This window comes from Corapipo altera, unplaced genomic scaffold (assembly GCF_003945725.1).
Source record: "Corapipo altera isolate COAL_440 unplaced genomic scaffold, ASM394572v1 47, whole genome shotgun sequence".
Classification (NCBI taxonomy): domain Eukaryota; kingdom Metazoa; phylum Chordata; class Aves; order Passeriformes; family Pipridae; genus Corapipo; species Corapipo altera.
This window is the reverse complement of record NW_020884897.1, coordinates 7537713-7565527: the sequence shown is the minus strand read 5'-3', so window position 1 is coordinate 7565527 and position 27815 is coordinate 7537713. Positions and strand designations below refer to the sequence as shown.

General features: G+C 41.1%; 1 protein-coding gene across 5 annotated transcripts in view; it reads left to right on the top strand.

The window, feature by feature from the left end:
• The first annotated feature begins 3626 nt into the window (after nt 1-3626).
• Nucleotides 3627-27815, top strand: part of DNAJB6 (DnaJ heat shock protein family (Hsp40) member B6) — a 60238-nt gene continuing 36049 nt past the window's right edge. For 2 of the 5 annotated variants that reach the window (XM_027648564.1, XM_027648560.1), the window contains exons 1-5: nt 3627-3722; nt 13477-13585; nt 14316-14425; nt 17131-17190; nt 17524-17634. In XM_027648564.1, the coding sequence (XP_027504365.1) occupies nt 13521-13585; nt 14316-14425; nt 17131-17190; nt 17524-17634 (346 nt within the window). In that variant the 5' untranslated portion in view covers nt 3627-3722; nt 13477-13520. Of the gene's footprint in view, nt 3791-4062; nt 4086-4144; nt 4281-13476; nt 13586-14315; nt 14426-17130; nt 17191-17523; nt 17635-27815 lie in introns of those variants that run through there. The other 3 variants (XM_027648561.1, XM_027648563.1, XM_027648562.1) reach the window with 3 other exon arrangements.

The window sequence follows — 27815 nt, the reverse complement described above, 5'->3', positions numbered from 1 at the left end:
GGTTACAAAAGGTTGAGGAAAAATCTCTTTATTTCCACATCAAGAAATGTTTAAAGCATTGTAGTGGGTTGACCCTGGCCAGATGCCAGGTACCCACTAAAGCTGCTCTCTCACTCCCCTCTGCAACTGGACAGAGGAGGGAAAAAAAAAAGAAGGATTCATGAGTTGAGATAAGACCTGGGAGAGGTCACTTACTGATAACCTTCATGGGCAAAACAGACTCCAAGTGGGGATATTAAATTCATTACTAACAGGATCAAAGCAAAAGAGTGAGAAATAAAATAATCTTAAAAACATCTTCCCCCCACCCCTCCTTCCTTCTAAAACTCTGCCTCCTCCCCCTCAGCGGTGCAGGGGGACTGGGAATGGGGTGAGTTGTTGTTTCTGCTGCTGCTCAGAGAGAGGAGTTGGAGTCCTCCCACGGGATACAGTCCTTGATGGACCTCTCTGGTGTGAATCCATCCCTCGGGGCAGCAGCTCTTCCCAAACTGCTGTCTCATGGGTCACTCCTCCAAGGGGTGCAGTCCTTCAGGAATGAGCTGTACTGACGTGGGTCCCCCACAGGGGCCACAAGTCCCACCCAGGAAAAACCTGCTCCAGCTTGGGCTTCCCTCTCCATGGGCTGCAGGTCTCTGGCTGGACCCTGCTCCATCCTGGGCCTCCCATGGCATTACAGCCTCCTTCCTGCATCCACCTGCTCCAGCATGGGTTCCTCCATGAGCTCAGGGGGGTCTCTGCAACCTGGTGCTCCTCCATGGGCTGCAGGGGCACAGCTGCCCCACCCTGGTCTGTACCAGGGGCTGCAGGGCCACAGCTCCGGTGCCTGGAGCTCCTCCTGCCCCTCCTTCTGCACTGACCTTGGTGTCTACGTTATTATTCTCATGTTCTCACTCTGCTCTTCCCTGGCTGGAATTCCCTCTGCGCAACAACCTTCTGTTCTTAAATATGTTATCTTGGAGGCATTACTATCACTCTTGATTGGCCTGGCCTTGGCCAGCAGCAGGAAGCCCGTCCTGGAGCTGGCTGGTATTGGCTCCAGTGGACAGGGGAAGCTTCCAGTAGCTTGACAGAAGCCACCCCTGTAGCCCCTCCTCCCCCACTACCAAAACCCAGCCACAGAGACTCACTACAAGCATCAAATCAAAATTTAATATGACCTCCTCCTGCACCACACAGTACTGACCTGCTGCTTGCCTTCGTACTTGCTAGGCTGGGAATCCTCTGAGCTTTGAACCTTACTTGTTAGGAAGAGCCCATCTAACCTACTACTCATCTGGGTTTTTTTTCTTTCCTAATGGATCAACAACTTGGACTTCACAGCTACTTGCTAATGAGAAACTAATGATGGAGCAAAAAACAAAGAGAAACAAGTCTATTTGATCTAATTTTGAAGACTTGTTTCCATGACCACAATTTAGCATCCAGTCTCATGGAACAGTATTTTTTTTGAAGCTTGTATTTCCCCAAAGCACCAAGCCTATACTTAGGGTTGTCCTACTACTTGCCTTTTTGATTTGTTTTAGGTTTCCCTCTGCCTTATTCCAAGCTGGCTTTTGTGTTTTTGAACTGACCGCACTCCCACACAAACACCTCCTAAATAATAGGTAGCCATTTAATTGACTGTATTTGGGAAGCACATATTTTATGCGTGGAAACTCCCTCAACTTTGCTTTGGTGATCTGTAAATTAACGCCTCCTCCACTTTTTAAATAAAGGGCAAGAATTATAATTTTACAGCAATTTAAAGCACGGACAAAGTCCACGTTTTAAAAATAGAATAATAACTTGGCTGCCTATACTTTACTCTTAGCCATGATGGTCAGAAAACCACATGCTTGAATATAACCCAAAGGATGCTCCAATACACTGATCCAGCCCAGGACTCTGTCCAGGTGCCGGGTGGAGAGGGAGGAATCTGCCCTCAAAGGAGTTCTGTGCCAGAGTTACAATTAAACACACAAGAGGGAAGAAATTTTGTCATCTCACATTTAGCAGCCAAACTCATCTATTCAAAGGGTGTTTCTTAAAATTACTAATTTTCCCTCAGCACCATACCCGAGCATTATGTTTTGCATTTCCCCTCATGGGGGATGGGTCAAGTTGGAAGGGACCACAGTGGGTCATCTGTTCCAACCTCTCAGCTCAAGCAGGGTCATCTCAGAGCACATTGTAAGGGATTGTGTCCTGAAGTTCTTGAATACCTCCAGTGATGGAGACTCCACACCCTCTCTGGCCAACCTGTCCCAGTGCATGGTCACTGCACAGTAAAGAAGTTCTTTCTCATGTTCAGGTGGAACTTCTGTGCATCAGTTCCTGCCCGTTGCCTCTTGTCCTAGTGGTTGGCACCACTGAGAAGAGCCTGGATCCATCCCCTTGGCACCCCCAATTTTTGAGGCTAAAATAAGACACACAAAGGGGGAAGAAATTTTGTCCTCTCACTTCCAGCAGCCAAACTCACCTATTCAGAGAGTGTTTCTTAAAATTATTAGTCATTTCTTCTCCTTTTCCCTCAGCACCACACCCAGGCACTGCTTTCTGTGTTTTCTCTCCGGGGAACCCAGTGGGGTTTCACCCTGGGGGGCGAGGGCAGTGGTGCTGCTGTGAGGGGGGAGCAGTGCCCGGGGGAAGCTGCTCCCTTGTCCAGTGGAGCCACTGCCAGTTCAGGGGTAAGGATTCTTCTTCCAGTTCAATTTCTGTGCTATTTTGATGGCTCAAGCCAATATTGCAGATCACGTTTATTTGAGTGATAAGGTCGTTTGCCATAAACTAAACACCTGATAAAAAAGGGAAGGTTTTGTGGTTTCTTGGTGCTTGGTTCCAGTGCTCCCCGCAGATGGCACTGGGGTGGGCACTTTGTGGGGCAGCTTCTCATCACTGCTACGCAGAACTGAAATTTTATTAAAGCTCCAGCATTCGTGTGGAGAATACTCAGAACCCAGAAGTTCAGCCCCTTGCTCCCCTTGTATTAAGCACGACTGCTCTGAGATGCACCTGTATGTGCAGTGGTCAGAAGGAATCTCAATATAAAAAAGACATTAAGCGTCCAAAGGAGGGCCATGAGGATGGGGAAGGGTCTGCAGGGGAAGTTTTATGAGGAGAGGCTGAGGGCACTTGGTCTGTTCTGCCTGGAGGAGACTGAGGGGAGACCTCACTGCGGTTACAACTTCCTCGGGAGGGGAAGAGGAGGGGCAGGCACTGATCTCTGCTCTGTGGGGACCAAGGACAGGACCCGAGGGAATGGCCTGAACTTGTGCCAGGGGAGGTTTAGGTTGGATGTAAGGAAAAGGTTCTTCCCCCAGAGGGTGGCTGGGCACTGAATAGGCTCCTCAGGAAAGTGGTCACAGCACCAAGGCTGAGAGAGCTCAAGGACCGTTTGGACAATGCCCTCAGGCACATGATGTGACTCTTGGGGATTGTCCTGAGCAGGGCTAAGGGTTGGACTCGATGATCCTTGTGGCTCCCTTCCTGATGTCAGGATTCTCTGGAGCAGGGAGCAGAGCGATCCCTTTGGGATGTTCGGATGTCCCCGGGCACGCCCGCTCCGCCGGCAGGGGGCGCTGCGCGCTCACCGGGGGAAGCCCCGGCGGGGCCCTTCCAGAAGTTTCCGGAAGCGGCGGGGCGGAAGTGACGGCGCGCGCTGGCGGCGCTTCCTGTCTGCGGCCGGTGCCGTTGGGTCCCGGCGGGAGCGGCGCGAGCGGGGCCGCGCGGAGAGGGCGCCGCGGGTGAGCGGGGACCGGGAATGGGACACGGGATACGGAACACGGAACACGGACCACGGACACGGCCCGGGGTAGGGGCGGGGGCAGCGCCCGCCGGGCCGCGCCGCTCGGCAGCCGCGCCGCTGTTGCCGCGGCCCCGCGCAGGCCCGGGGGGGCTGCGGTGCCGGAGCGGCCCCGGGAGCCGCGGGGTCTCCGCCCGGCCCTGGGGAGATTGCGGGGACCGCGGCGGGGAGCGGCTGCGCGGGGCTCCCCCCCGGGGCCCGGCGGGGCAGCTCCGGCTGCGAATCCCGGGACGGTCGCTCCCAGGTCGCCGCGAGGGCGGAAACATCCCGCGTTTCCATTGGCGGTGGGTTCGGCTGCCAGGAGGTGAGGGCGAGCCTCGGTGCGTTAAACAGAACTCCTTGGAGTCCCTCCCCTCGCCCGGCGCTGCCGGGGCGGCTCTGCCGTGCCCTCCTTCTCTCCGCAGCTCCCCGCGGGAGGTTGTGCTGCGGGGGCCGGTCTGTGCCCTGCCTGCAGTGAGGGGACACAGGGAACGGCCTTGACCTGGGACGGGCTCGTGAGGTATCAGAAACAGGTTCCCACTGTTCGGGGTGATCAGGCATTGGAATAGGTTGCCCAGGGATGCGGTGGAGTCACCGTCCGTGGAGGTGTTTAAGAGGCAGTGGTGATGTGGTTTGGTGGTTTTAAGGGATACAGTGCTTGATGGTCTTTTCCAGCCTTGATGCTCTGGAGCTAAACGCACTGTTTTCCTCTCTGATAGAAGCAGTTCAGTGAAGTTCTGCTCAGTGTTTATTACTCAGAGCAGGGTCAGGAGCGAGGTTTGTTGTGGGTGAGGTCGGCAGCGGGTTGGTTGTTTTGAACTCGCTGTTTCCAAGCTCCGAGCCGAGTTGAAAGTTGACACTGGCAGGTAAGAAATACGGTTTGCCATCAGTGTTTGCTGGGCTTCAGAGGGGGCAGTGGGCTGGGAAGTGATTTATGACCTCCGTTCATGTTTGCAGCAACACTCGGAGCTGTGTTACTGTCGGAGCTCTCCTTGGGTGCTGTAGGGTTGAGCCATGCTAACAAAGATTGTTCAAAATACTGAACAAATTTGTTTGGAGTTCTGATAGTAATAAACTGGTGCAGTAACATCGTAAAAGTTCATAACAGTGCTAGTGTGCATGTGGCCAGGCTTGTGACATTGCGTAGTCAACCGGGGATCAAACCCAGAATTTTCAGGGTATAATGTGTCAAAAAGTGATAAGAACAAGGTGTTGACACAGAGGGAACAGCTGGAATGAAGCAAGGCTCTGCCTCTCCGGTCCTGCAGCAGAGGTTGCAGTCACTGCTGCCTGCTGACCTTAATTTTTGTTTACTCTTTCAAGATCCTTGTATTCCAGTTAGGGATTTTATGTTCAGCTGATGATCAAGATCCTGGTAGTTAAAATACCATTTAGTTTGATGGATTATGTTGTCAAAGAAGATTTATTTGGACCAGTGAGTAAATGTATTTATAGATCTTGTCTTTGTGGTTACTTTTTTTTTTTTTTAAATTTTAACTATAGCTGAACACTGGTTGAACTTTTTTCCCTATTTTTGGCTCCCGTGCTGCCTTCTCAGTGGAGAATAAGAGAGTGTTGGAAATGGAAGCTAAATTGCCATTAAATTTTCTTAAATAATCTCAGATAGTGGAGGAGAAATTTAAATTGCTACTTTTACTGGCAGCACTGTTTAGATTGCAGTAGTAATAATAATTTCTCCATCTGTAAACTTCAGCGTTCCCCTTGTTCTCTATCAGAGCTGCATTTTTAGCACTTGTGCTTTCAGACTACAGCATATTCTTGTCCAGGTAGCTTCTCTCTCTCTGATATTTTTTCCTGTCTTTCCTAGATTGATGCAGTTTGCTAATTTATCTCGGCTGGACATGGGGAGAAAACATGCAAGGCTTCACCTCTGTGTAACACTGAAGTTTTAGTTAAAGGGCTAATGTGTTTTGCTACTGTTTTTTTTTTTTATTTAATAGATACACACATTTCTTTACTACTATATTATTTCTTTCATCCACTAGAAGTTTTGGAATGTATATGGAGAGAGGGAACAATTTATTAAATCTTCACGGATGATGATATCAAGGATGTAGTAGTTCTTAACAGTGCGTGGACTGTCCTGGGGAAAGAAATACCTGGTTTTTGGTTTGTTTTGCATCTGTACTTAACACACTGGTGCAGTGAGGTCTGCGAGGGATGAGGATGGTGATTGTGTTGTACCCAAGTCCAGAGGCGTCGCAATTCCGGCCTGGAATCGACTGAAATGTCACACCGGGTTGAGCTCGGAGCGCAGCCACCCGTGTGAGCCTGAGCTGCTCCTGTGCCGCCGGCTGTGAAGGGGGGGCAGCTTGTCCTGCCAGGGCACTGCGCTTCCAGGCTGGAGCACCTCCTGCTTCTTACCCTGTAAACAGGGATGTTTGGAAGGGAACGCATTGCCTTAATTTTCAACTTAGTCGTGTGAGGTTTAATGTTCTAGCATTGTGCTCCTTAAGTAGGAAGTGCTCCATTTCTGTAATAGCATTTGTAAAGAACCTCCTCAGCCTCACGTCCTGAAAGCATTTTCTGTCAACAGCTTTTCCTTTGTCTTACTCAAGGAATAAGGATTCAAGGATTAGTGAGAAATTACTTAGCTTTGTCAAAACTTGTTGGATCTTGTGTATGATGATTGTTTATTTCAAGATAGATTTAAAATAAAACTGAGGATATTAGTAGGTTTAAGTTATATTTTTTCTTCTGAATGAAATACATTTGAATGGATGTTAGATTTTTCTTACATTTAGGCTTAATGAAAGCATTATTCTCCTTCTGTTTATTTAACTGCTAGGGAAGAAATAATTCATGCATATGCATTTCACTCCTCCAGTTACTAGGTGTAGGTTTCATTTATGCTTTCTGTTTGTTCTGAGAAAATACCAAAATCCCACTGATATTAGTGAGGACTCAGAACCTAACAAGGATCTTAAAGCTCATATAATAAGTGTGAGGTCATTCCTGTCTACATTGCAGACAGTTTTAATAAAAACTTTATTTGTTTTGATTAGAATTATTTTTCTACCTTAAAATGTAATCTGAATCTATGACAGCCTGTCAGTGCTCTTATAAAGAACTTGCTCTTTGCGTTAATGAAACGTTTTTTTTCTGTTTGTCTGAAATAAAATTATCATGACTCCAAAAATACTTCAGGGAAAGCGTGTAGAAACTTTTAACTGTTTTCTTTTCTCTACAGGATCATCTCATTGCATGTGATTATTTGGCTGAAACTTTCTTGGCCCGATCTTTCGGTTGAGGCTTTCACTGTTTTTAATTGTTTAATCAAATGCAGATCATATATTTTTTTAAAATAAGATAGGAATATTTTTACTTTGTGTAAAGTAGCCTTTTATGGTTAGTTTCAGGAGGGTGCCAGTGTTGCAGATATTTGTGACACAATTCCAAATTTGGACACCTGAATTGTTGTGTTTTGGAAAAATGCTCCTTTGCTTTAAGGAAAGCTCGTGAATAAATCTCCCTCGATTTAGGGCCTGCTCAGAGATAGATGGATAAGCAGGAGAATGTCAGCCAGGGGAATGAGGGTGACCTATTCACTGATCAGCTCCCTTTCCCTGTTTTTGTTAGACATTTCTTTCACAGATGAAGATTTTAGATTTATTCTGTTTTCCATTGTTATGGTTCACTGTTTTGAATGTTTTTTTACCTGTTGCCCTCTGCAGGCTTTCCTTGTGCCAGGCAGTAGAACAGACCAGTCATAGTTCTTGTCAGAGCTGTGTCTTGCAGCCCTTGGGGAGGAGAGGAATGGACAGAGTTCTTTGTAACTTCTTGCCTTAAGGGGCGAGGGAGCCTTGTACGGGTGTCTCCTTTTTGGCTGCGGTGGAGTTTTGTTGTTGGCTTTTTTAAAATGGAACATGAACTTCAAGGTAAAAAAGCAGCAGCTTCCTTTTCCCTGTATGAACTGCATGCTCTTGTGTAATAATAACTGTACCCAAATCCACTCTGTTTTCTGACACAGAAGCAGGATGTTTGTTCTGAGCATGAGTTTAAACTAAGCTTTTTGGAATGTTCATTTGATTAGATTCATCTCCTGGGGATGCTGTGGTAGTATTAAAATAATGAGTATAAACATGGCTATTTAAGTACATTTTACTAATTTTAATTGTATGGTAAGTTTACATTTTTCCGTGAAACAATAAATTTCAGGAACCTGTGAAGTTAAACTCTGACAGCTTTTCTAAGCTCAGGTAAGCACAAGTTAAAACTACTGAGGTTTTTAATATGCCTTAATCTGCACTGCACTGTGCTGGTATCAGTGGGGGGAAGAATTTAATGTTGGTGCCTTGTTTAAATGTATTTTCAGATTAATTAATCACAAAACATATACAGGTTTTCTTGCTCTGTTATTGCACTCATCAGAATTAAAGTAACTTTCTTTTTGTTCCTTAGAATTCTTAAACTTCTTAGAAAGATTTTCTGGTAAAGAGTGTGGGCATTTTTGTCTTAGCTCTTGTACAGGGCTGGCACGGTGGATCTTTGCAAGTTCAGTCAAGAGGCTGCTCATGGTTTCAGTTCAGTTACATATGGCACATCCCAGATATTCTTGCTGGAACTGACATAGATATCTTGATTTTATTTGGGATTTGGCCGAGGTTTTGGGACTTGTATGGCTTCCTGTGTTGCTGAGTTGTGCTAGGTGAAATGTGTTTGATTGTTGCCTGAGCGGTGTTTCATTCTGAGGAGTCATGGTGTGAGATTTGGCTTTGGTCAGGGCATAGGAGGCACCAGAAGTCAGGTTCTGTAACCAGTATCTATTTCTTAAAGACAGTGATTTCTTCAAGCCAATGAGAGCTCCTTGAGCTGCTGGTACAAATGTGTCCTGGAGGGCTTGGCAAACAGTGTTATGGTTGATCTTTGTTTACTCTCTTTTAGATGGATAAAATAGAGAGATAAGGCAAGTGAATAAAATTTGTAGATTGCATTTGAAATCTGTAGCTTGTGAGCAAATGAAGTGACTGAACTTCATCTGAAATTTGTTACTTCTAAACAGAGTATTTGTATATGTGTCTGAATTTACTGGACTATAAATAATAAAAAGATTAGCAAAAGTGTCTTAGCTGTGTAAAAGTCAAATGAAGAAATACTAGAAAACTTTGAAAGTGTTTGTGTTGTTGGAATTCTTTGTCCGGCCCTGGATCCACAACAACACTAGCATGACTGTAGTGTGCATACTTGAAGGAGTGTAAAATTTCATCAGATCCTCACTCACATATTGCTTTCTAATAAAACTCTTGGAATATGAAGAATCATATTTTTTAATCAGAGATTACAATTCCCAAAGATCTTTGAGTGTGAGCATCCTCTGTTAACATCCCAGAGATATCTCTAGGTTGTTCAGTTGCTGTTGAGTAGGTCAGATTCAAGCTCAAGCTGAACTGGGAGTCAGAACAGGGTATTTATTCCTTCTGGGTTGCCAGCAGGATGCAATCCTTTACATATGTTCATGGAAAGCAGCAGGTACCAGGAACTGGATGGCTGTGGGACTTGCACAGGATGTTGATGACTGGCTGCTTCTGTGAGCTGCATGAATCAGGAGTGTGGAACTCCATCTGGCTCTCCAGGTGACTGCACTAGTCACAAAGCTTGAGCTATTCTGGCATCTTTCAGGACTCTCTGTGCTGCCTGTTGCTTCATGGCCAGAAATAGATAACGTTTTCTGACTAAGCTGACTGCAAAGGTCGCGTGCCCCTTGCTGTCTGAATTCCCTCCTGGCTGCTCTAAGAATTTGTTGGGATACTTTCTTCCCTTCCCTATTTAGTTAGGGGTGCTGCTTTGTCATCCCTTCTGGTTGTGCATCTGATTACTTGCTTTGCTTTTCTTTGTCATCTGATCTTATAAAAGTTTACGGCTCTCTACATATCTGTGTTCTGTAATGCTTCTCATGCCTTTTATGTAGCTGAGGACTGTGCTGTGAAGAGAGTTTATGAGCTGGGTTTCAGGATAACTGGTGGAGCTCTGGGCTGTGCTGTACGAGGAGGGTCCAGCCTGGTCATGTGCTCCTGTCGGTTGCCTTGAGTCAGTGTGAGTGTTCAGGGCCACTGCTCCCTAAGCCAGAACAAAGCTGACTTCTTCTGTGGTGACTGAGAACTCTATAAACTATGGAAACTTTTGGTTCACATAAACACTTGCCTGTTTGATTTTCATGCTCCAGAGAAGGAGTTAGAGTAGCTGATAGTGCACTGCAAACGCAGGGCAGTTACCAGCACAAGTAACTACAAACTGCAAACACAAAGGCCATGAAACAACTTCTTTCAGCTGGAGATTTTTTGCTTATCTTTCTTCTGAGACTTTGAAGATTTTGTGTGGATGGAGACAGGAAATTAGCTAATGTGGGCTGGCTTCCTTGTGGCTTCAGAAAAAGCTCCCGAGTGCCTAATTAATGAGCCTTGCTTGTATATTTGGAGACAAATTGTTTGACAGATTTGGTGTTGGAAGAAGATTTTTGTCATGTCAGTTTGGTTAGGATAATTGGGTGTTTTTTTGCCTCTTTGAAACATCTAGGCATTTTCACCATGCAGATTCCTGCTAGCCTTAAAAATACTGATTTTTTTTTTTTAATTGGCCATCTTCTGTTGTCAAAGTTGATGGTCATATATTCTGTTTTATTATAAGGCTCATGGTGGCTGTTTCCTTGAGTAAATATTTTAAATAATTTTGTCCTGAAAAGATTGCAGACATAGGTCTTTTCTAGTTTGCAAGTATTGTTGAGATCTTAGGGGGAGAGGGGGATTTTTGGGTGTAGGTGATTTCAGTTGTTTTTTTTTTTTTTTTTTTTCCCAGTCTTGTTGGCTGTTGAGCAAAAATCCAAGTTTTTTTCAGGGGGCTAAATATTAGCTAACACTTTTTTTTAAAATAAGCTGAACAAAAAAGCTGCAGATTATTTTCTTTGTGAAAATATTGCTAAAACCTTTTTACATACAAGAAAAAAGTTCCTATGATAACTAAATTTTCAGCAGTACGATTTCTGGTTTATGGTAACTTGCAGATAGAAATAACAATAAATTGGAGATGAACTCTTTACTGTCACAGGACTGTTTCATTAGGAGGAGAATATTAACAATTTGCTTTCTTTAGAGAGCTGCTGCTTGTCTTAATTCCAGACTCTGTATTAGTGGCAAGTAAAAACTGAACAATAACATGCTCACTAAAGACAGAATATGCAAGCCCCAAACATTTCTTTGGAACACATAATTCCTCTATTCTTGAAGGGTTTTGCTTTTTAGGGCCAGAGTCATCTGTTAAGAGGTGGTCATGTTGCCTCGGCATTGGTTTTTGCTTCCAACTTCAGGCTTCTGTTATTTAGTATATACTGATGTCTGTATTGAGTCTGAACTTAACAACACTGCAGCATTGTTTTTAAACAAACAGCAAAGTATTTAAATATATGATGAATTCAGTATGACTACCAGTGTGCACAGAGTTCTCTAGGAAAAGATGTGATTTGTTTTTTTACATGTAGGTTGCTTTTCCTACATGCTTATTCTAGCTAGAAGCTTGAGTTTTAAATTTTCCCTCTAAGATAGGTGTCTGAATTGAGAGGACAGCTAATGCAAGTGTTATATTTAAGAAGAGGAGAATATGGAAAAAACACGTAGTGGTATGGTCTGTGCTCCTGTCTTGTGGCTTCCTGCTGTGTGCTGGTATCCTTGTTAGGAGGGGCTCTGACCTGTAGCCTTGAACTTGACTCATATTAGATATACTCTGATTTTTTTTTGTAACTGTATGTTCCATATGTGCTATTGCTCATAAGGGTTGGCTGTGGGATTTGATAACAGACTTAACCCACGCTGACCTTGCTCTTCCCCTCTGTGTTCATGAGCTGTTCTAGTCCTTGTGTGGGAAAGAGCAAAACTAGCGAGGCCAGTTGATAGCAAATATTCTGGGATATTTTTGGTAATCTGTATGTTTACATATTGAACCCTGCCATTAGTATATTATTATTGGCGTCCTTAATGTTCGTTTTAATTCATGTCTCCCAACTTCCTTTGACGCTGGTCACAATATTAACTATACCCTTGCTATTTTTTTGGTGTGGAGATTTCTTCAAAGGGCAAAGTCAATTAGAGGTCTGTTTACCTGCTGCACTTTAATTTTGTGTTTGTGGGACTGTATGGTTAAGTAGATTGCTAAAACCACCCAAGTTTTAAACACAGATAGCTCATCCAATACATTTGCTTCTGTGAGTAGTTTGGAGTGGGGAGGCAGCATGGCAGGGTATCTCTTAAACTGGTTTTGCCATTTGAGGAAACTGTGTGTGTAACCACATCCCTAATTAAAGTTAATTAAGTTTTAACCTACAGCAACAACATATTTTGAAGCTATACCAATTCATTTTAAAAGGAAACCTCTCATTACTGTTTATATCTCAGGATGTTGAAAGATATATTTAAAATGAGTACAAAAAATTAATTTCAGAATATTTCACTGGGCTACATCATGCTTGGTACTCTCAGCATTTGTGTGAAAGAACAGGGAAATGACACTGTGTGGGCTAAAATGAAAAACACTGAATGACTTGAGGGGGGAAAAGTTATTTCAATGAATTTTTGTTCTTGATGCACGAGATAAGAAAATGTGACTAATACATTGCTGTATTGTTATGTTCTGAGTGTGTTTGTGTGACTTTGCCTGCAACAAGTCGATAACTTGTGGAAAATGTCGGTGTTTCCTTGTTCATAAAACTTGGAATGAACTAGCAGCAGTGGTAGGATGGAAAGGTGCTTGGAATTTTTGCCAGAATGGAGACTTGTTACAGTGATGGAGAGAAGAAGCCTTTGCAGGAAGACATAAAACATTATTGCAACTTTTAGAAAGATTCTTTCATCTTAGTCCTCATTTAGTTGGAGTAATGGTTAATATAACTGTTTCTTGTAATTATTCTCTAATATGGACAAGAAACTGTCACTATTTAAATTTTTTTTTTTTTTTAACTTGTAGGTTTCTTAGGACTCTTTGGAAAACTTTATTCTTTTATACTAAGAAGCAGAAGGTGGCTCTGTGCTTGAGTTGGTTGGTTAACCTTGCAGTTGGAACAACCTTGCCTGGCAATGTACTTCTGTTGGTAAACATAAAGGAAGTAAAGGGTATTGAGTAGCTTTGGCAACGTGCAAATTTTTTGTCAAGGTCTGAGTACAAGAAAGGCTTACTGAAATCAGTAGGTGGAGTTTTAGGTTTCCAAGACCTGCACATTCATTTTTTTTCTGAAGAGAGCATCTCAGTGAAAATAATGTTCTGAAGAGCAGACGTGGAAGAAAGGACCCTTTGTTTCTGCTCATATATGCTTAAGACATGACATAGGTGTCATAGATGACATTAGGTGAGCATGGTATATGCTTTCTTTTGCATTGAGAGTTATTAATATATAATCAAAACTGTGACCCACATACTCTTTTTAATATATTGATTAAATCAGGCTTTTCAGTCTATTTTGTTCCAGGAACTGCTGGTTACCCATGTGTCTGTGTACTGTGCTTCAGTGGGATTAAAGAACATAAAAATCAGAATTAAAGTAATTGTTTGACCTGTCGACCTAAAATAAAGCGTTCTTATTTTTTGGGGTTTGGAACATTTGAATTTTGTCCTTCTCAGGTCAGGTTTGGTACTAGAAGATACCTGACTCCTACCTGACTTTTATGAAGTAACAGTACTGGACAAGGTTCGCTTACAAGTTGTTGTTGTTACAGGACTTGAAAGACTGAGCTGTTGTTAACGAGACACCAACTGAAACATGGTGGATTACTATGAAGTTCTGGGAGTGCAAAAGCATGCCTCAGCAGAGGATATTAAAAAAGCGTAAGTGTCACTGGTGTGTGTGTTATGTATTTTAAGGAGCAAATATAATGACATGGTTTCTGGATCTGCACTTTGTTGCCTTCCCTTTTGCTGATTCCTGCACATGCTACTTTGTCAACTCAGATGTTTGAACTGTGATCTCGTGTGACTGTGTGAAACGCTCCACACCAACCTAAGGGCAAGCTTAGCTTTGCCCCTCTAAGTAGTTATGAACACTTTGCCTAAAATATTTCATTTGAGGATAGGAATTGTGTGCAGGTGTAGCAGTCAAAGAAGGCATTAATGATAAGATGCTGCTGCAGTCTGGTATTGATGTGTTCTCGAAGCTTTATCAACTTTGACTGTACCAGGTGCTTCACATGTACCAGACAGATCCTTCTCGATGCTCCCCATGGTTGCCTGTAGTAGTGAATAATTACAGAGCTTCAAGGAGAATCCCACAGCAGACGTGTTTTGGAATGTTATGCTTTGATCATCAGAAACGCACGGGAATAATTTCAAAATAACTGAAGCACATCAGACCACTTTTTTCTTAAAAGCATATCTGAGAAGGTGGTTCTCTGTGTGCCTGCAGAATCTGTTAATACCAGTGTGGTTGCAAGATACAAAGCACTGGGGAATTTCTAAATACTTTTAATTCCTGACAACTTGTTTAAAACATTTTGTGTTTATCTGTATAGCATATTCCATCATTTCAGAGTACAATATCCTTTGTTTTCCTTCCACTTAGGTACCGTAAGTTGGCACTAAAATGGCACCCTGATAAAAATCCAGACAATAAAGATGAGGCAGAACGGCAATTTAAACAAGTAGCTGAAGCCTATGAAGTTTTGTCAGATGGTAGGTATTTTAAAAGGGTTCTTGAATTGCCTTTCTCTATTCTGGGTATCAGACTGAAAATGTTGATGTATGATGCTATGAAGGGATATTGTTACTTTGGTTTATTATCCAGCTTGACTACTTCCTTTTCAAGAGAGAGAGAGAAGGAAGCTGGCAGATCAGACAGAATAAGCAGAAATTTTGAAACAAAAATATCAAGATCTCTCTAGATGAGTAACCAAATTAGTTTTATTGTAAAAATTGATATTCTGTGTCTGGCAGGCCCTCTTCAGAAATTTCTGAAGAGAAGTCTGCAAATACCAAGATTAATTTTTATCTTAGCAGGGAAAGCCAGTGTTACTATCAGTCTGGGGGTATTATTGTGTTTATCCAATAAGTCAGGCTAGACCAACCCTGAAGTATCTACTGTTGGGCCCACTGCTTCTAATTCTTGTAAGCAGTAAACTAGTCTTGACAAAGCTGAAGCATACTGTAAACCTTGCTGAAAATTCAGATTGCATTTGGGTGAGTTCTGTAAATTCAGTCAACTGTGATACAGATAGTGATAAAGATGGTGTTTATTTTGAATTGTTCTGAAAGAGGTGCTTAGCCTGACCCATGTAGTGCAGGAATGCAGTTTGGAGTTCACCCATGTGTTTGCTTGAAGAGTATCATTAACTTTTGCCAGTGTTCTGGCAGAAGCAGTCTGAATCATAACAAAGTGATTTAAGCTACTTTGATTATTTTCCTCTGTAATTGACTGCAGCTGTCTATATGCTATTTCTGAAGTGTCCTTGATTTCACCTGAGACAGTGAGCATGGGAAAGCTATATTTAAAGCACTAGTGGCATCTAGATTACCTCTCAGGGTTCAGCCTGATTTATGGAGCTGCAGTCTAGTACACACTATTTCTTTGCTTGGTTTTGATACTTAATTGACATGGGAGAAACAGAACTTAATTTATCGTTAGTTCATTGTCTTCTAGAGTACTTTAACCTTCTTGAACTAATTTTTGAGCAAGATAAAAATAGGTTACTGGTCTGGTTGTTATACAGATCTTTAAGTTCTTTGGAAACAGTACACTGCTAGAATTTTAGAACATCTAAAAGTGCTGCCAGTTTTTGGATTGAGACCAAATCCTAACTTACTGCTGTCTTAAGAATCATCTGTGCAACAGGGATATCAGAATCCTGAGCCCAGTGGTCAAGAGGCAGTCAGCTCCTCTGCAGACCTAATGCAATTTTCTGACATCATTACAGGCTTGGATGAAGAGAGATTTTTGGCAGAAGAACAGTTTTGTAAGAGGTTACTTAAGCAAAGAATACTGACATTGGGTGATCATTGAACACACTTCCCTTGTGGTTTCAGAAATGTAACATTTTGAGATGAACTTTGGGCTTTGTGAGCCCTCAGGTTGCTGTTTCCTGCTCCTGACAGTTTATTTATCTTACTGCTTTCATCTTTTAACATTGATGAGTAGGTTAACCTGCTTTCTTTAAAATTTGCTTTCTAGAGAGGCAATATGGGTAATTAAACAAGCTTTGGGGATTTGTGTGTGTGTGTGAACCTATTGCAAGTTTCTATTAGTTGGAGATGATGACCATTATATAAAATTTTAATTCCTGTTAGTCAGAAGTGGTTTAGTTTCCAGCATCTGTTTGAGGTAACTGCATGTTCTTTCAGTGATGCTATTTAAATTTTAAAACATCTTTCACTGAAGAGATTCCAGTGGGAAAAGCATGATAAAATTGAGAATCTAAAATCAGATGCCCAGACTGGTTTTTGGCTGATACTGCAACACCAGTGCAAGCAAAGTAAGCCAACTATCTGCCTCTTTAAGCTCTTCAGGTTCCCTTCCAGTACCAACAGTGCCATCTGATCCTATGCAGTAATGTAGAGCTCATTTTTCTCCCCTTTCTTGTGGATACTGTAAGGCTGGTCTGGAGTGAGATTTATAGTCATTTTATGCCTTCTAAAATAATGGAGAGCAAGCAGTTTGGATCACATCCTTCCATGGCATTTTGTAACATCACTTCATTCTCCATTATTAAGCTGAAAGAAGTTAATTTTAGGGGTTTTGCAGTCAGTCATATAAACACTATTCTTCCATTCTCATAACTCACTTACTGTGGGCGTGTTCTTGTGCAATAAAAGGAAAAAAAGCAGTGGTCAAGGTTTGTGAGATGGATAGAAGGAAGAGAATGCTTACAGTGAGAATGCCTGAGCTCTGGAACTGCTTTTCAGAGAAACTGTAGAGTCTTTTCTTGCAGATTGGTGAGATCAGGGCTTTATTCAGGCAAGATCTGACCAGCTTTGTGGTTAGACTTGTGTGGAGTAGCAGGTTGAATTCCAGAGGTCCTTTACAGCCTTAAAGCTTTGTACCTGTGTAAAGAAGAAGACTGCAGTATTAATTTTAAAGTATTCCTTTAAAGGGCAGACTTCCTTGTGAAGTTTGTCCTTAGACCAAACTTCTTCTGATACGACAGGACTGGAGCTTCTAAGAACTAAGTGGTAGTAAGTCTGAAGTTTAACTCCTGTTCTTTCTGAACCTAAATTGCTTTGGCAATCCTCATTAAAAACATTCAGCAGTTATATGCCAGAACTTTGTTAAATAAATGAGCTTTGAGGAGGTGTTTTAACTGAGAATACCAGCTAAGTCCTTCCCCCCTCCCCCCCAAAAATCAATGTACCTGTTTACTGACATGATGTGCAACTTCTCCTTGTAGCTAAAAAACGTGACATCTATGACAGATATGGAAAAGAAGGCCTAATAAATGGAGGTGGAGGTATGTTGACAACCAGCAGTTCTTTGCTTTCTCTATTCTGATGGAATCTTCCAATCCTTTAAAAACTGAGATTACAACTGTTTTACATTTTTTTCTAGTTGTGTTGTCAAAGGTATTACTGTTATCTTCTAAAAACAGATAAAGAGAACCAGTTGTAAAAAATATTGTGTGTACTTAACCCGAATGATACCTGAAAGGGAAACTTTAGAAGTTGTTTATTTTTATATATAAAAATATATCATATTTTTAAATGATTCAAATACCATATAGGACTGAACTTTCTTGTTAGTGAGAATGTGTGAAAGTAATTGAAACTTAATGGGTTTTTTGCAGGTGGAAATCATCACGATAATGCATTTGATTTTGGATTTACATTCCGTAACCCAGATGATGTCTTCAGGGAGTTTTTTGGTGGAAGGGACCCCTTTTCATTTGACTTCTTTGGTAAGTAATCCCCTGGTTTTAGTTACATGCATGTAAAGTGTGGCTAAAACTTTACACCTACAAAACAAATACAGCTAATGCAGTTTTATTAGAAATAGCTCTGCAAATGAGGTAAACAACTGGTATTTTGTATGCTATTTGAAGTATTTGTTTCATACATGTTTCTTGGTTGATTTTATAGTACAGAACAGATATGGCTTGCTGATACATGTTTTGTTGGAAAGCCTTGTTTACAAAACCATGAAGTCATGGCTACTGTGTCTCTGTAGATTGGAAGGAACTAATATGTACTGGAATTTCCTCTCAAGAATTCAAGCAGGCAGACTTAGTCTGTTGAATTTCATCTCTTTTGATCTCTAAATAAATAAAAAAATAAAGCTTTGAGAACTTCTGAACTGGGCAGGTGACCTATAACTTACAGCGTAACTCTCAGTGTGGGCTTGTGTCAGAGCACGAGTGATTTTCTTGTGTCAGAATAAGAACAGCTACACACATAATCTAGACATTCTCCCAGATACATGTCACTTGTTTGCTTGGGGTATAGAACCCCTGAAGAGTCAAATTAAATAGTTCTTGAGGCCTCAATGCTTCATTTAGGAAGTGCTCATTAAAGGAAGCAATATGTGATAAAGTTGTCAAAGTAATTTTTTTACCCTGGTGCTGAGGGTCCTTTGACTTGTGATGTTGCTTGCTTTAGTGAAGGTCTTTTCAGAGGTGCTGGAGTTCTTACATAGTCTCTGTGTATATTCTACTCATCAAAGTGCTGATCTATAAAGCAGAACAGATCCTATGTTCAGTATTTACTGTGAGAAGGTTGCATACTGAAAACTGCAAGAAGGGTACTTGAAAAACAAAACTTTCTTCCTGTTCTTCCTGATACTGATTAATTTCTTTAATAATGTATGTAAATGTTTCAATATTTTTAAAAGTAATTTTTTATCTTTGGCAGCATTAAGGGTCTAGTCCAGCTCAGATTTTAAATATATCTTTCTCTGGTTTGCTATTTAGGGATCATCAGCTGTTGGATGACTCTAATGAAGGATTAGAAAAGGGGTTGAATGCAGTAGAATGCTAGTTGAGGAATTAGATGAGTAGCTAGAGGAAGAATCTGGTAGAGGATAAGCAGTAGAATTTGGGCAATTGGATCCAATGGGAAATCAGCAGAAGTAGGAAAGGGCAGATCAGAGGAAGCATCTAGGAAAATACTGCTGAGTGAAATGGGCTCTGATCTGGGAAGATGCAATTTCTTCACTGTCTGCAGTAAAAATCTTAAAAAGTACTAAACCATGATTTCAGTTGAGATGAGTGATCTCAGCACTGGTTAGGCCACATCTGGAGTACTGGGTCCAGTTCTGGTCTCCCAAGTAAAAGCAACAGAGTTACTGGATAGAGTCCAGTGAACGGTGAGTAAGATCATTATAGGACTGGAGCTTCTCTCACCTGAGGAAAACTTTGAGAGAATTGCTGGAATTGTTCAGTATAGAGAAGGCTCAGGGTGAGAGTCTCATCAGTGCATTGGGAAGGGAGGATGTAAAGAAGGTGGAGCTTGGCTGTTGTCCATGGTGTCCAGTGGCAAGATAAGAGGCAATGACCACAAATGGAAGCACAGAGGTTCTGTCTGAATTTAAGGTAGCATGATTGCACTGTGAGGGTGATGGAGCGTTGGAGCAGGTTGTCTGGAGAGATGGTGGAATCTCCATGATTGGGGATACTCAGAAGGCTTCTGGATGTGGTCCTGGGCAACCCAGTCTAGGTGTCCCTGTTTGAGCAGGGGATTGGACCAGATGAACTCCATAGGTCCCTGTCAACCTCAGCCATTTTGTGATTGAGTGGTAGAAAACCTAGAAAAATCTGAGCAAGATGTTGAGTAGGAAGCTAGAGAGGAGAGCTGGGAGAGCGTTTAGCACTTTTGTTTACTTTTTCATTTAAGATCTATTAAATAAAATAGTTGGTTCTCAATCAAATATCTTTATAGTAAATTGTATAGGTGAGGCATATTCTACCTACCAGTGGGAGACTGACATGGACCCTGCTTGGTTTTGATTGTATTTACTTCATCAGCCCTAGCAGGAGATTTAACTGCTATCTCTGAAAAACCTTAAACCCATGAAGTTAAATTCTGCTTTAAAATAGTGATGGGCTTAAAAAACCTGAGGACTTACCTTTTGGATTCCTTGGAAGGAAGGCTGTACAGCATAGTGCATAGAGTTATCCCGCTTATCAAGTGGAGGTACCATGGCTAACAAAGTTTTCCTGGGATGTTGCAGCTGCTATAGCCTCTCCTGTGTGATACATCTTACCTTGTTGCATCAGTGGACTTAACAACATACCCCCCTTGCTTAATACTCAAATTTATTTATTTATTCACAAGTTGGTTATCTACTTCATGTATTGACCACTGTCATCGTCAGCTTTAAGATATGAGTAGGGAGGCACAGGCTCTGCTTCTTGCCCAGTAAGGTTCTGGCACTGTCAGCAGTGTTATGTGCACTCCAGTTAAAGAAAACTAATAGTTTCTAAGCTGTCTCTCTACTTCATGTGGATAGTTGCAGTGTCAGTGACCAGAGTCGCTTTGGATTTTGAGCTTACGCTCTTGAAATTTTTCTAGTCATAAGGCTTCAAAATGAGTACTTTTTCCTTTTTTTTTTTTTTTTTTTTGCTTTAAGATGCTGAAGGCATTCTCTAACATGGGAAATTGTAACTCCAAACATTTTTTCCACAGATTTTTATAAAAAATGTTGGCAATTGTCTTTACACGTACACAGATATTTAAGGTAGTACTACATGAAAATATCGGTGCTTTCAGCTTGATGTAGTGCTTTTTATAATGCCTGAAACAAGCAGTAGAATTGTGTGTGTGGCATGAGTATTTGTATTGGTGAACTAGAGCCCTTGTAGATTCTGCTGTGTTGAAACACTGGTGGAACAGTTCTGTCCTGAAGAATAAGTGAATTTGTCTTCTAAAAATGAGGAGTTTTCAACTTGTTGATGAGTTTTCTGTGGAAGTAGTGACTTCTTAAGGAGCTACTCAGGTTATAATTGATATTCTAAGCAACTGGATAAGGACTCAGGTCATATTTTCTAAAAATGTACACTGGTTGAATCAAAGATGAAATTGAATAAATACTTTGAAACATTTGTACTTTTTATGCAGTTTGAAGTGGCACATAGTGAAACCCACAGAATGCAGGTGGGACTCTCTATCCTGATTGCCATTGAGTATGTAAAGATCAGCATTCATATGCATAATTCCTGTAAATTTATGGATGTGAAGGTTTTCTAAAATTGTGCTATGAATTGAGTCTGTTAAACTCCACTGAGCTGTATTGCACTGATATTGCAGTTACAGTAAGTTTTCTTTATAAACAAAGGCATCTTTATTCATCTGTAGAAAAGAGAAGAATGTATGAAGACTTCTGTGGTGATTTTTAACTGATGAGTCCCTTCAGACTTTTCAAATGAAAATTTATAATACTGTTAAAGACATCTCTGAACACTTCCAAATGGAGCAAAGTTAATGTTATGTGCTGTGTGTTGCACTGGAGACAGTCACAGTTTCTCTTCACTCTTTTTTTCAGGCAAATTCTTTGTAAAAATAGGGGTGCTTTTTAAAACTTGCTCTGATACTATGACTACTGGTTAACTCCTAAACTTTGAGACATGTGGGCTCGTTTTTTGTGACCACCCCTGGTTACAGCAGAGTCTGTATTCCTGGTGAGCTCTTCTGGTGATAGTTTTTAAGTCTCTTTGACATAGGGATGGATACTAATCCTTATGATGGGAAGAGAAGTTGATGCTTCCTGTGCAGTACTACTTTTGTACTGCAAAGTACTGCCTTGGTGTACCAGTGTCTGGCATTCAGCTGTCTGTGCCATACACCTGCTGTTCTCTGACTGGCCTTTGACATTAGAACTGACTGTTTACTCTTAATGTAGGGATTGATTTCTCATTTCAGTAAGCTTGCTTTATACTGAAACTATATCCTACTTCATTTGTATTTGGTGCTTGCCTTGCTTTGGTTTATTTATGTTCTTTTTAGGATTTTGTTTGTATTTTACTTGTAAACTTTTCAAGGATGTTCTGCTGTACTTTACCAGTTCATATAGGAGGGGAGGATCCCAGTGCCACCACTGGTAATGGAGGTGTATTGAGTAAAGACCTGCTGTGTCAGGGATTGTGAGGAGCAGAAATAGATGTGATTTGGTGTAGGCAAAAATGCTTGACTGTTAATAGGCTGTTAAAGATTTGACTTGGTTTTGGTTTAGAGGCTTTTCAGGTTCTTACTTCAAGAATGGGTTCTATGTTGGAAGATATCAGTGAGGAATTATGTTGAAAGATGAAAGTGGTATAACAAGATCATAACATTCCCCAACAGGCCATTTAGTGCTTCAGACAACTCCATAAGGAGTCAGTTAACCTCTTCTAGACTTTTAAGCTTCACATACACCCTAAACCATCTCAGCTGTCACCAGATATGTCTGTGATGCCCGAGTAGTTTCCGTATGGGCTAGAAAATACAACTCAGGACCTACAGCAGACCAGTATCCTCCAGCAGCTGTTTCTAGAAGCTCGACAGGATGTTTCAGGGCGTTTCAAACTGCTTTAGGTGCCCGTATGTCTACTGAAATGAATCCCACAAGGAACCATGCTTTTCTCCCTGGTAGAATGTGTTACTGATGTGATAAATTGGTCCCAATGGATGCCCTCTCTAGACTTTGATGTCCAAGAGAATTCTGTTTGTGGAGTCTCTCTTCAACACAGATTGTAGTCTTGACAGTTTTGCTATAGTTCCTAAACATTTTATTATTCTCAATGTGCATTTGGAGATAGTAATTTATAAATGTCTTAAATGTTTTTCTTAGACTGTAAAGTAGGATTCATGATGTATTTTAATACTAATTTAATACCAGATAATGCATATAAACCTTATACATTCTGTGGAATTTTCCCTTGAGAATTCTGGTTACCTGGTTAATGTGGTATTTAAAAATCTACTGTCTTGGAAACGAAAGGTAAAATTAAACTTAACACCTTTATGTGGCTAGCTAGATATAAATGTTTGTCCCAGAGAATGTCAACTAGCTTGTTATCTGGTATGTAGTTTGGTTCCATCAAAGGACAGAATTACTGCAGATTGAGTGCTGTAATTTGGTTGCATAAAAAGAAGCACAAGTGTTCAGGAAAAGTACTGTGAGTTACTTTGAGTATCCAGGCTAAAGAATCTTCACAAGACAAGAAAGAGGAAATTCTATGTGCAGTAACCATTGCAACCTCTACATGATCTGTGTTTTAGGATGTTTTTCAGGAGTGGGATAGCTTCATCAACCTATTTGTCTCATGGATAGAAAGTTTTCTTGCTGTAGCAAAAGATTTGCATAAGAATTGGATCATGGATTTAATTCACATGTAATCCCATTTCTGATAATTGATTGTTTAAGTGTCCTAATGCAAAATGTATTTGTTAGTAAAATGGGGTTATTAAAACTGAAAATGGAGGTGGCTTTCAGTTAAAGCTGTCTTGCACAGCAGTGTCTTCTTGTGGTAATTAATGTTTTTGTTGACATAAATTTGCAGCTTTTGGTGCAATTTATGAAGTACTTACAGATTTGCATGTGCATACATTGCTTTGGTATGAATGTACAGTTTTGTTTCATAACCACTAGTCTTTGATCATAATTATCCCCTGAATGGTCCAAATCTTACCACTCTAAATGTTTCAGAAATAACTTGGGAAGTTTGCAGAGGGTTTTTGAAATACAGGCATTGTCTCACTCAGACAGCATTATCAAACAGGATTAGGTATTACTGTGGTTCCATGGTCAAACTAATACATAGTTTCTCCTGATGAAGCGGAGGAGGCCTTGCTCCAAATTTTCATGTCTGTCTTCAAACTTTAATCTTTGTCTAATGTCCCATTAGATAGATTGAGAAGCTGTCTGATAACACACTGGCCAAAGGTTGTCTCGGGCATCCCAAGCCAGTTCAGGTTGTTAGTCCCCAAGAAAATGGTTTGATTTGGTTTTCTTGAATGGCTAGCTGATAAAATTGATCACAGGAAGAATGCTGAACATAGCACAAGGAGAGCAGGTTATACAGTGGTAATGGAAGACTCCTCCATTTTTAAGGTATGCCTGAACATTTGAGCATTCATTTGATAAATATGAAATGCTGATTACTGAACTCCAGCATCTTTGTAATTACTGTGTAGATGGCATTCAGAGGTAATGTTTTAAGTCTCCTATTTTTTTAGAAAATAACTAACCTTAAGGTCTCTGCTATATATCATTAGAAAGACTTTCAAATGCCTCTGCTGGTAATTTATTTAATAAGTGGGGTAAACATCTGTTTGACATCTAATTTATGAAAATGAGCAATTATGAAGACCATGCTTGAAACGTTAGGCAGGTGAATCAACAGCAGCATCTTAGTGTCTCCTGAGTAAGTGACATCAACAATATGCTTATTTTGAAGTTAAGGAAGAAAACATTTCCATGCACAAATGCTTACAGGTTTCTGTGGCCCATCCAGTTCAGATGGTATGTTTTTTTTAGTGCCTGGGTATACTCTAGAGCTGTAGTTTCTGTGTGTATTTACTGCAAATCTGCATCTTTGAAACTTTTTTCAAATAGACAAGATAGAGAACACCTACTCCAAGAATTCTGTTGTATTGTAGGTATCGTAGCATGAACACCTTGCCCAGACCTGCATTTCAGACTCTCTTCTGGCAGGATCTATAAAGTCATTACAGTGTGCTTTTCATATGAAGAAAGGATGTTGGGCAGGCAGCCTTGGCTCACTGAAACACCTGCAGCAGTGCAGCACAGTTGAGTTGGACTGTGTCCTTATGCAGTGGCTGAACAGCCTTTCAACATCCTTCTGTGCTGCAGCGAGTGCCACCCTCCTGCATCTGCAGTACAGGCACTCAACTCACGTGTCATGTTCTGACAGAGGCAGCAGCAGTGGCTCTGGTGGCAAAGAATAGAGGAGAGAACAGTCACTGGCTGGGGAGGTGGCCCAGTGAGTGGTGCCTGAGCAGGCAGCCTGTTTTTACAGGCTAAGGTCCTTTGCATACTCTCCCTATAAGATTATAGGCATCTCCTCCTGCAGCAGTACGTGCTTGTGAGAACATTTGCTGACAGCACACAGTTTATCTCAACACTTTTCTGGAGGTGAATGATGGCATTGCAGTGGAATATGCTTGATTCTTTGGTCGGGGATGGTGATGTTCTATAACTGAAAGCATCTTCCCTCGCTGCTTTTGACCCTTGGGCACTTCTGCTTCTGCCTACCTTGTAACCAGTACAGTTGCTTTTACAGCCACACTGTGAACTCTAGCAAAGAATTGTTGTGGCTGAACTTCCTTTCATCTGGAGATGTTCTTCTCAGCATGTTAGCGTCTAGTTCCCCAAGCCAGGGCCAGGATACAAGTGTCCTGGTAGGAGTGACTGCCATAGGAAATGTGACACTTCTAGTTTATCATGTATTGTGATTTCAACTAATGCCTTAGATTGCTATAATGAATTTCATCAGTTTTAACTGCATTGTGGAGTACTTCAAATGTAGATGTTTTGAGGTTTGCCTCCTTCCCTCTCTTCCCCTATTGTGTGGTGCTTTCCTGCCCGTTCTATTTCAGATACACCAGTCTTGCCAGTACTGAATCAGATTAGCTCATGGATGCAACAGAAAGTAACAACTCAGTGTTTTCTTTTGCATCAATGAATTAATGCAACTTGTTATTTGGTTCAGTGATCACAAGGCAGGAAAGGAGAGCAATCACATGTGTTAAGTAGTATTCTGCAATTAGCTGTAAGGGAGAAAATCCTGTCTCTGTGTTAGAGCTGACGACTCCTGAGCGTGGGGGGATCATGACCTGCCTTATTTTGAACTGCAGTGAGATATTTATTACAGTGGTGTTTTTGTTATTTGACCTGTTTAGAGGTGAAATTCTTTTTCTGTGACTACAGAAAAGCAAGGTAAGATTCCATGGTTTTCAGGGAGCAGGTTTTAATGTTTTACCCAGAGAACAACACAGTTTGTTGCATTTGAATTAGCGCAGATTTTTCTAAAGAAAGTAAATTCTTTTGGAAACATTACCACTAATGCAGTTATTTCCAGACAGGTTTGTTAGTATACAGTCTTTTATGTTGCTGGGAGTTTTGTGTTCCAGTGTTATTGACTTCTGTAACTGCAGTCTTCCTACCTACTAACAAACAGCAAGAGTCCTGAAGTCCTTCCTTTTGTCTGTTGTTTTGGTTTTTTGGTTTTTTTTTTGTTTTTTTTTGTTAACAGGCTACCATGAGTTCTTTGCTTAAGCATTTACCTTTTTCCCCAAAAGTTTCATGTAATCTGCTGTTGTTGATGGATTAGAAGTCTGCCTCACTGACATTTTTGAAATTTCTTACCTTTTGTTCTCTCTCGATCTTTGCTGTTGTGACAGCACCACAAGTTGTGCTCAGAAATGTACTCCAACATTTTTATTGAAACTGAATCTAAAACTCTGTCCTCCCGTAAGGTTTTGATAATACCTGGATTAGAGTAAACTGATTTTATCTCCAAACAGTATTTCCTAATACTCTGAAGTGACAGTAGTTTAACATTTTGGTTTTGTGAAGCTTTTAACATGTATTTACATAGTATTTTCAATTTTTAGAGAGGCCTTGACATTTTTTGTGTGTAGTTTTTTTTTTCTTTATTGCTTAATTTTGTTAATCTGATATACTTCTAACATTCAATAAAAAATGGATTGTGAGCACCAAAATGACTATAATAAGATGAGTCATTAAAAAACCCCGACAGCCTGCATTTGAACTGTTTGGAAAGAGCTTTCTTTGTGAAAAGATTATCAGGGATGGAAAAGTTCTGCTAAATCACAAAAATAGACCTACAAGGCTGAAATGTTATTATTTTACTGAGTGGTGCTATTAATCATCCTGATTTAGGGAATAAAAGCATAAACAGGGTCTGAGTAGCTGTAAGGTTGCTCTATTAATGTGTGTTTGATGGTAGATACAACAAATGATAGTGCAGCAGCCTCCTGCTGCCTTCTCAGCGTTTTTGGCACTTTTTTTCTTCTGCCTCCTGTACCTGTCTGGCTGTCAAAATAATAAATATTTTCCCCGAAAAGTCCTACCCCTTTTCCTGTCTCTGCCTGATCCATCTCCCTGAGCATTCTGCAGTCCACCGTGGGACAGTGGTTCGAGTACCTCACTGGAGAGAATTACTGGAAGAGCACTGGAGGGTTATTACAGGGCTGCTGACAGCAGTCACCTGAGGCTGCAGCACGTGCTGATGCCAAGTGCTGGCCTCTCTCTTTGGAGTGCAGGGTTGCCAGAGGCAAATAAGGCATGTCCAGGCCTGGGTTAGGTTTTGGTGTGGCAATAATCCATTAGGAAGCTGGGTTGATATCAGGGATCTCTGGGAGCTTCTATGATCCTCCCTTAAATAACTTTGTGTTTCTGCAGCTGTTGTGCTGAGGAGGAGAGGTTCACTTGCAGAATAGACTAATATCTGGGGGGATTAAAAACTTGAAGCCTACATGATATAGGTTGTTTTGTTTTTATTCAAACTCCAGGTAACAGGAAAATTTGGATTATAAATAGAAAGCTTAACAGTGGGAGTAATATAATATAGATCATTTGTACACGTGAGTGAATGACCTTCATAGTGAACTTATGAGTCATTCCAGTGAGAATAAATTGGACTACAAAACAATTAACTGCAGTGGGTTTATTTGCTAGTTGATACGCTAGGCTGACAAAATGGCCTTTTTTTTTAAATCTGGCATAGTGCTTGTTTTGGAAGTTATAATAATTCCTATATTTCCATGCCAAATTGTTGGTTTAATTTCTAGAAAAGTACTAGTGGGTCATCTTCATATTGTCCATGTTTTACATGGACAAAAATAAAAAAGAAACTACAAACCAAAAAGTCTGAGGTAGAAAAAAAAATCTTACACTTGCTTGTCTAGGGTGTGTAAGATAAACGTTTGGTCCTGTGTTGTTTCAATAACTGTGGGAGCTAGGGGAGGGATAGGATTATTTTCTAACTGGTTTGGGCATTGTTATGTCTTGGCTGATGGGTGTGTATGTCTGACCCTCAGTGGCTGCCGTTCAGCATAAATGCATTGTGATGTTTCACCTTTAAGTAATTACACATAAACAAGACGGTAACTTATATATTTT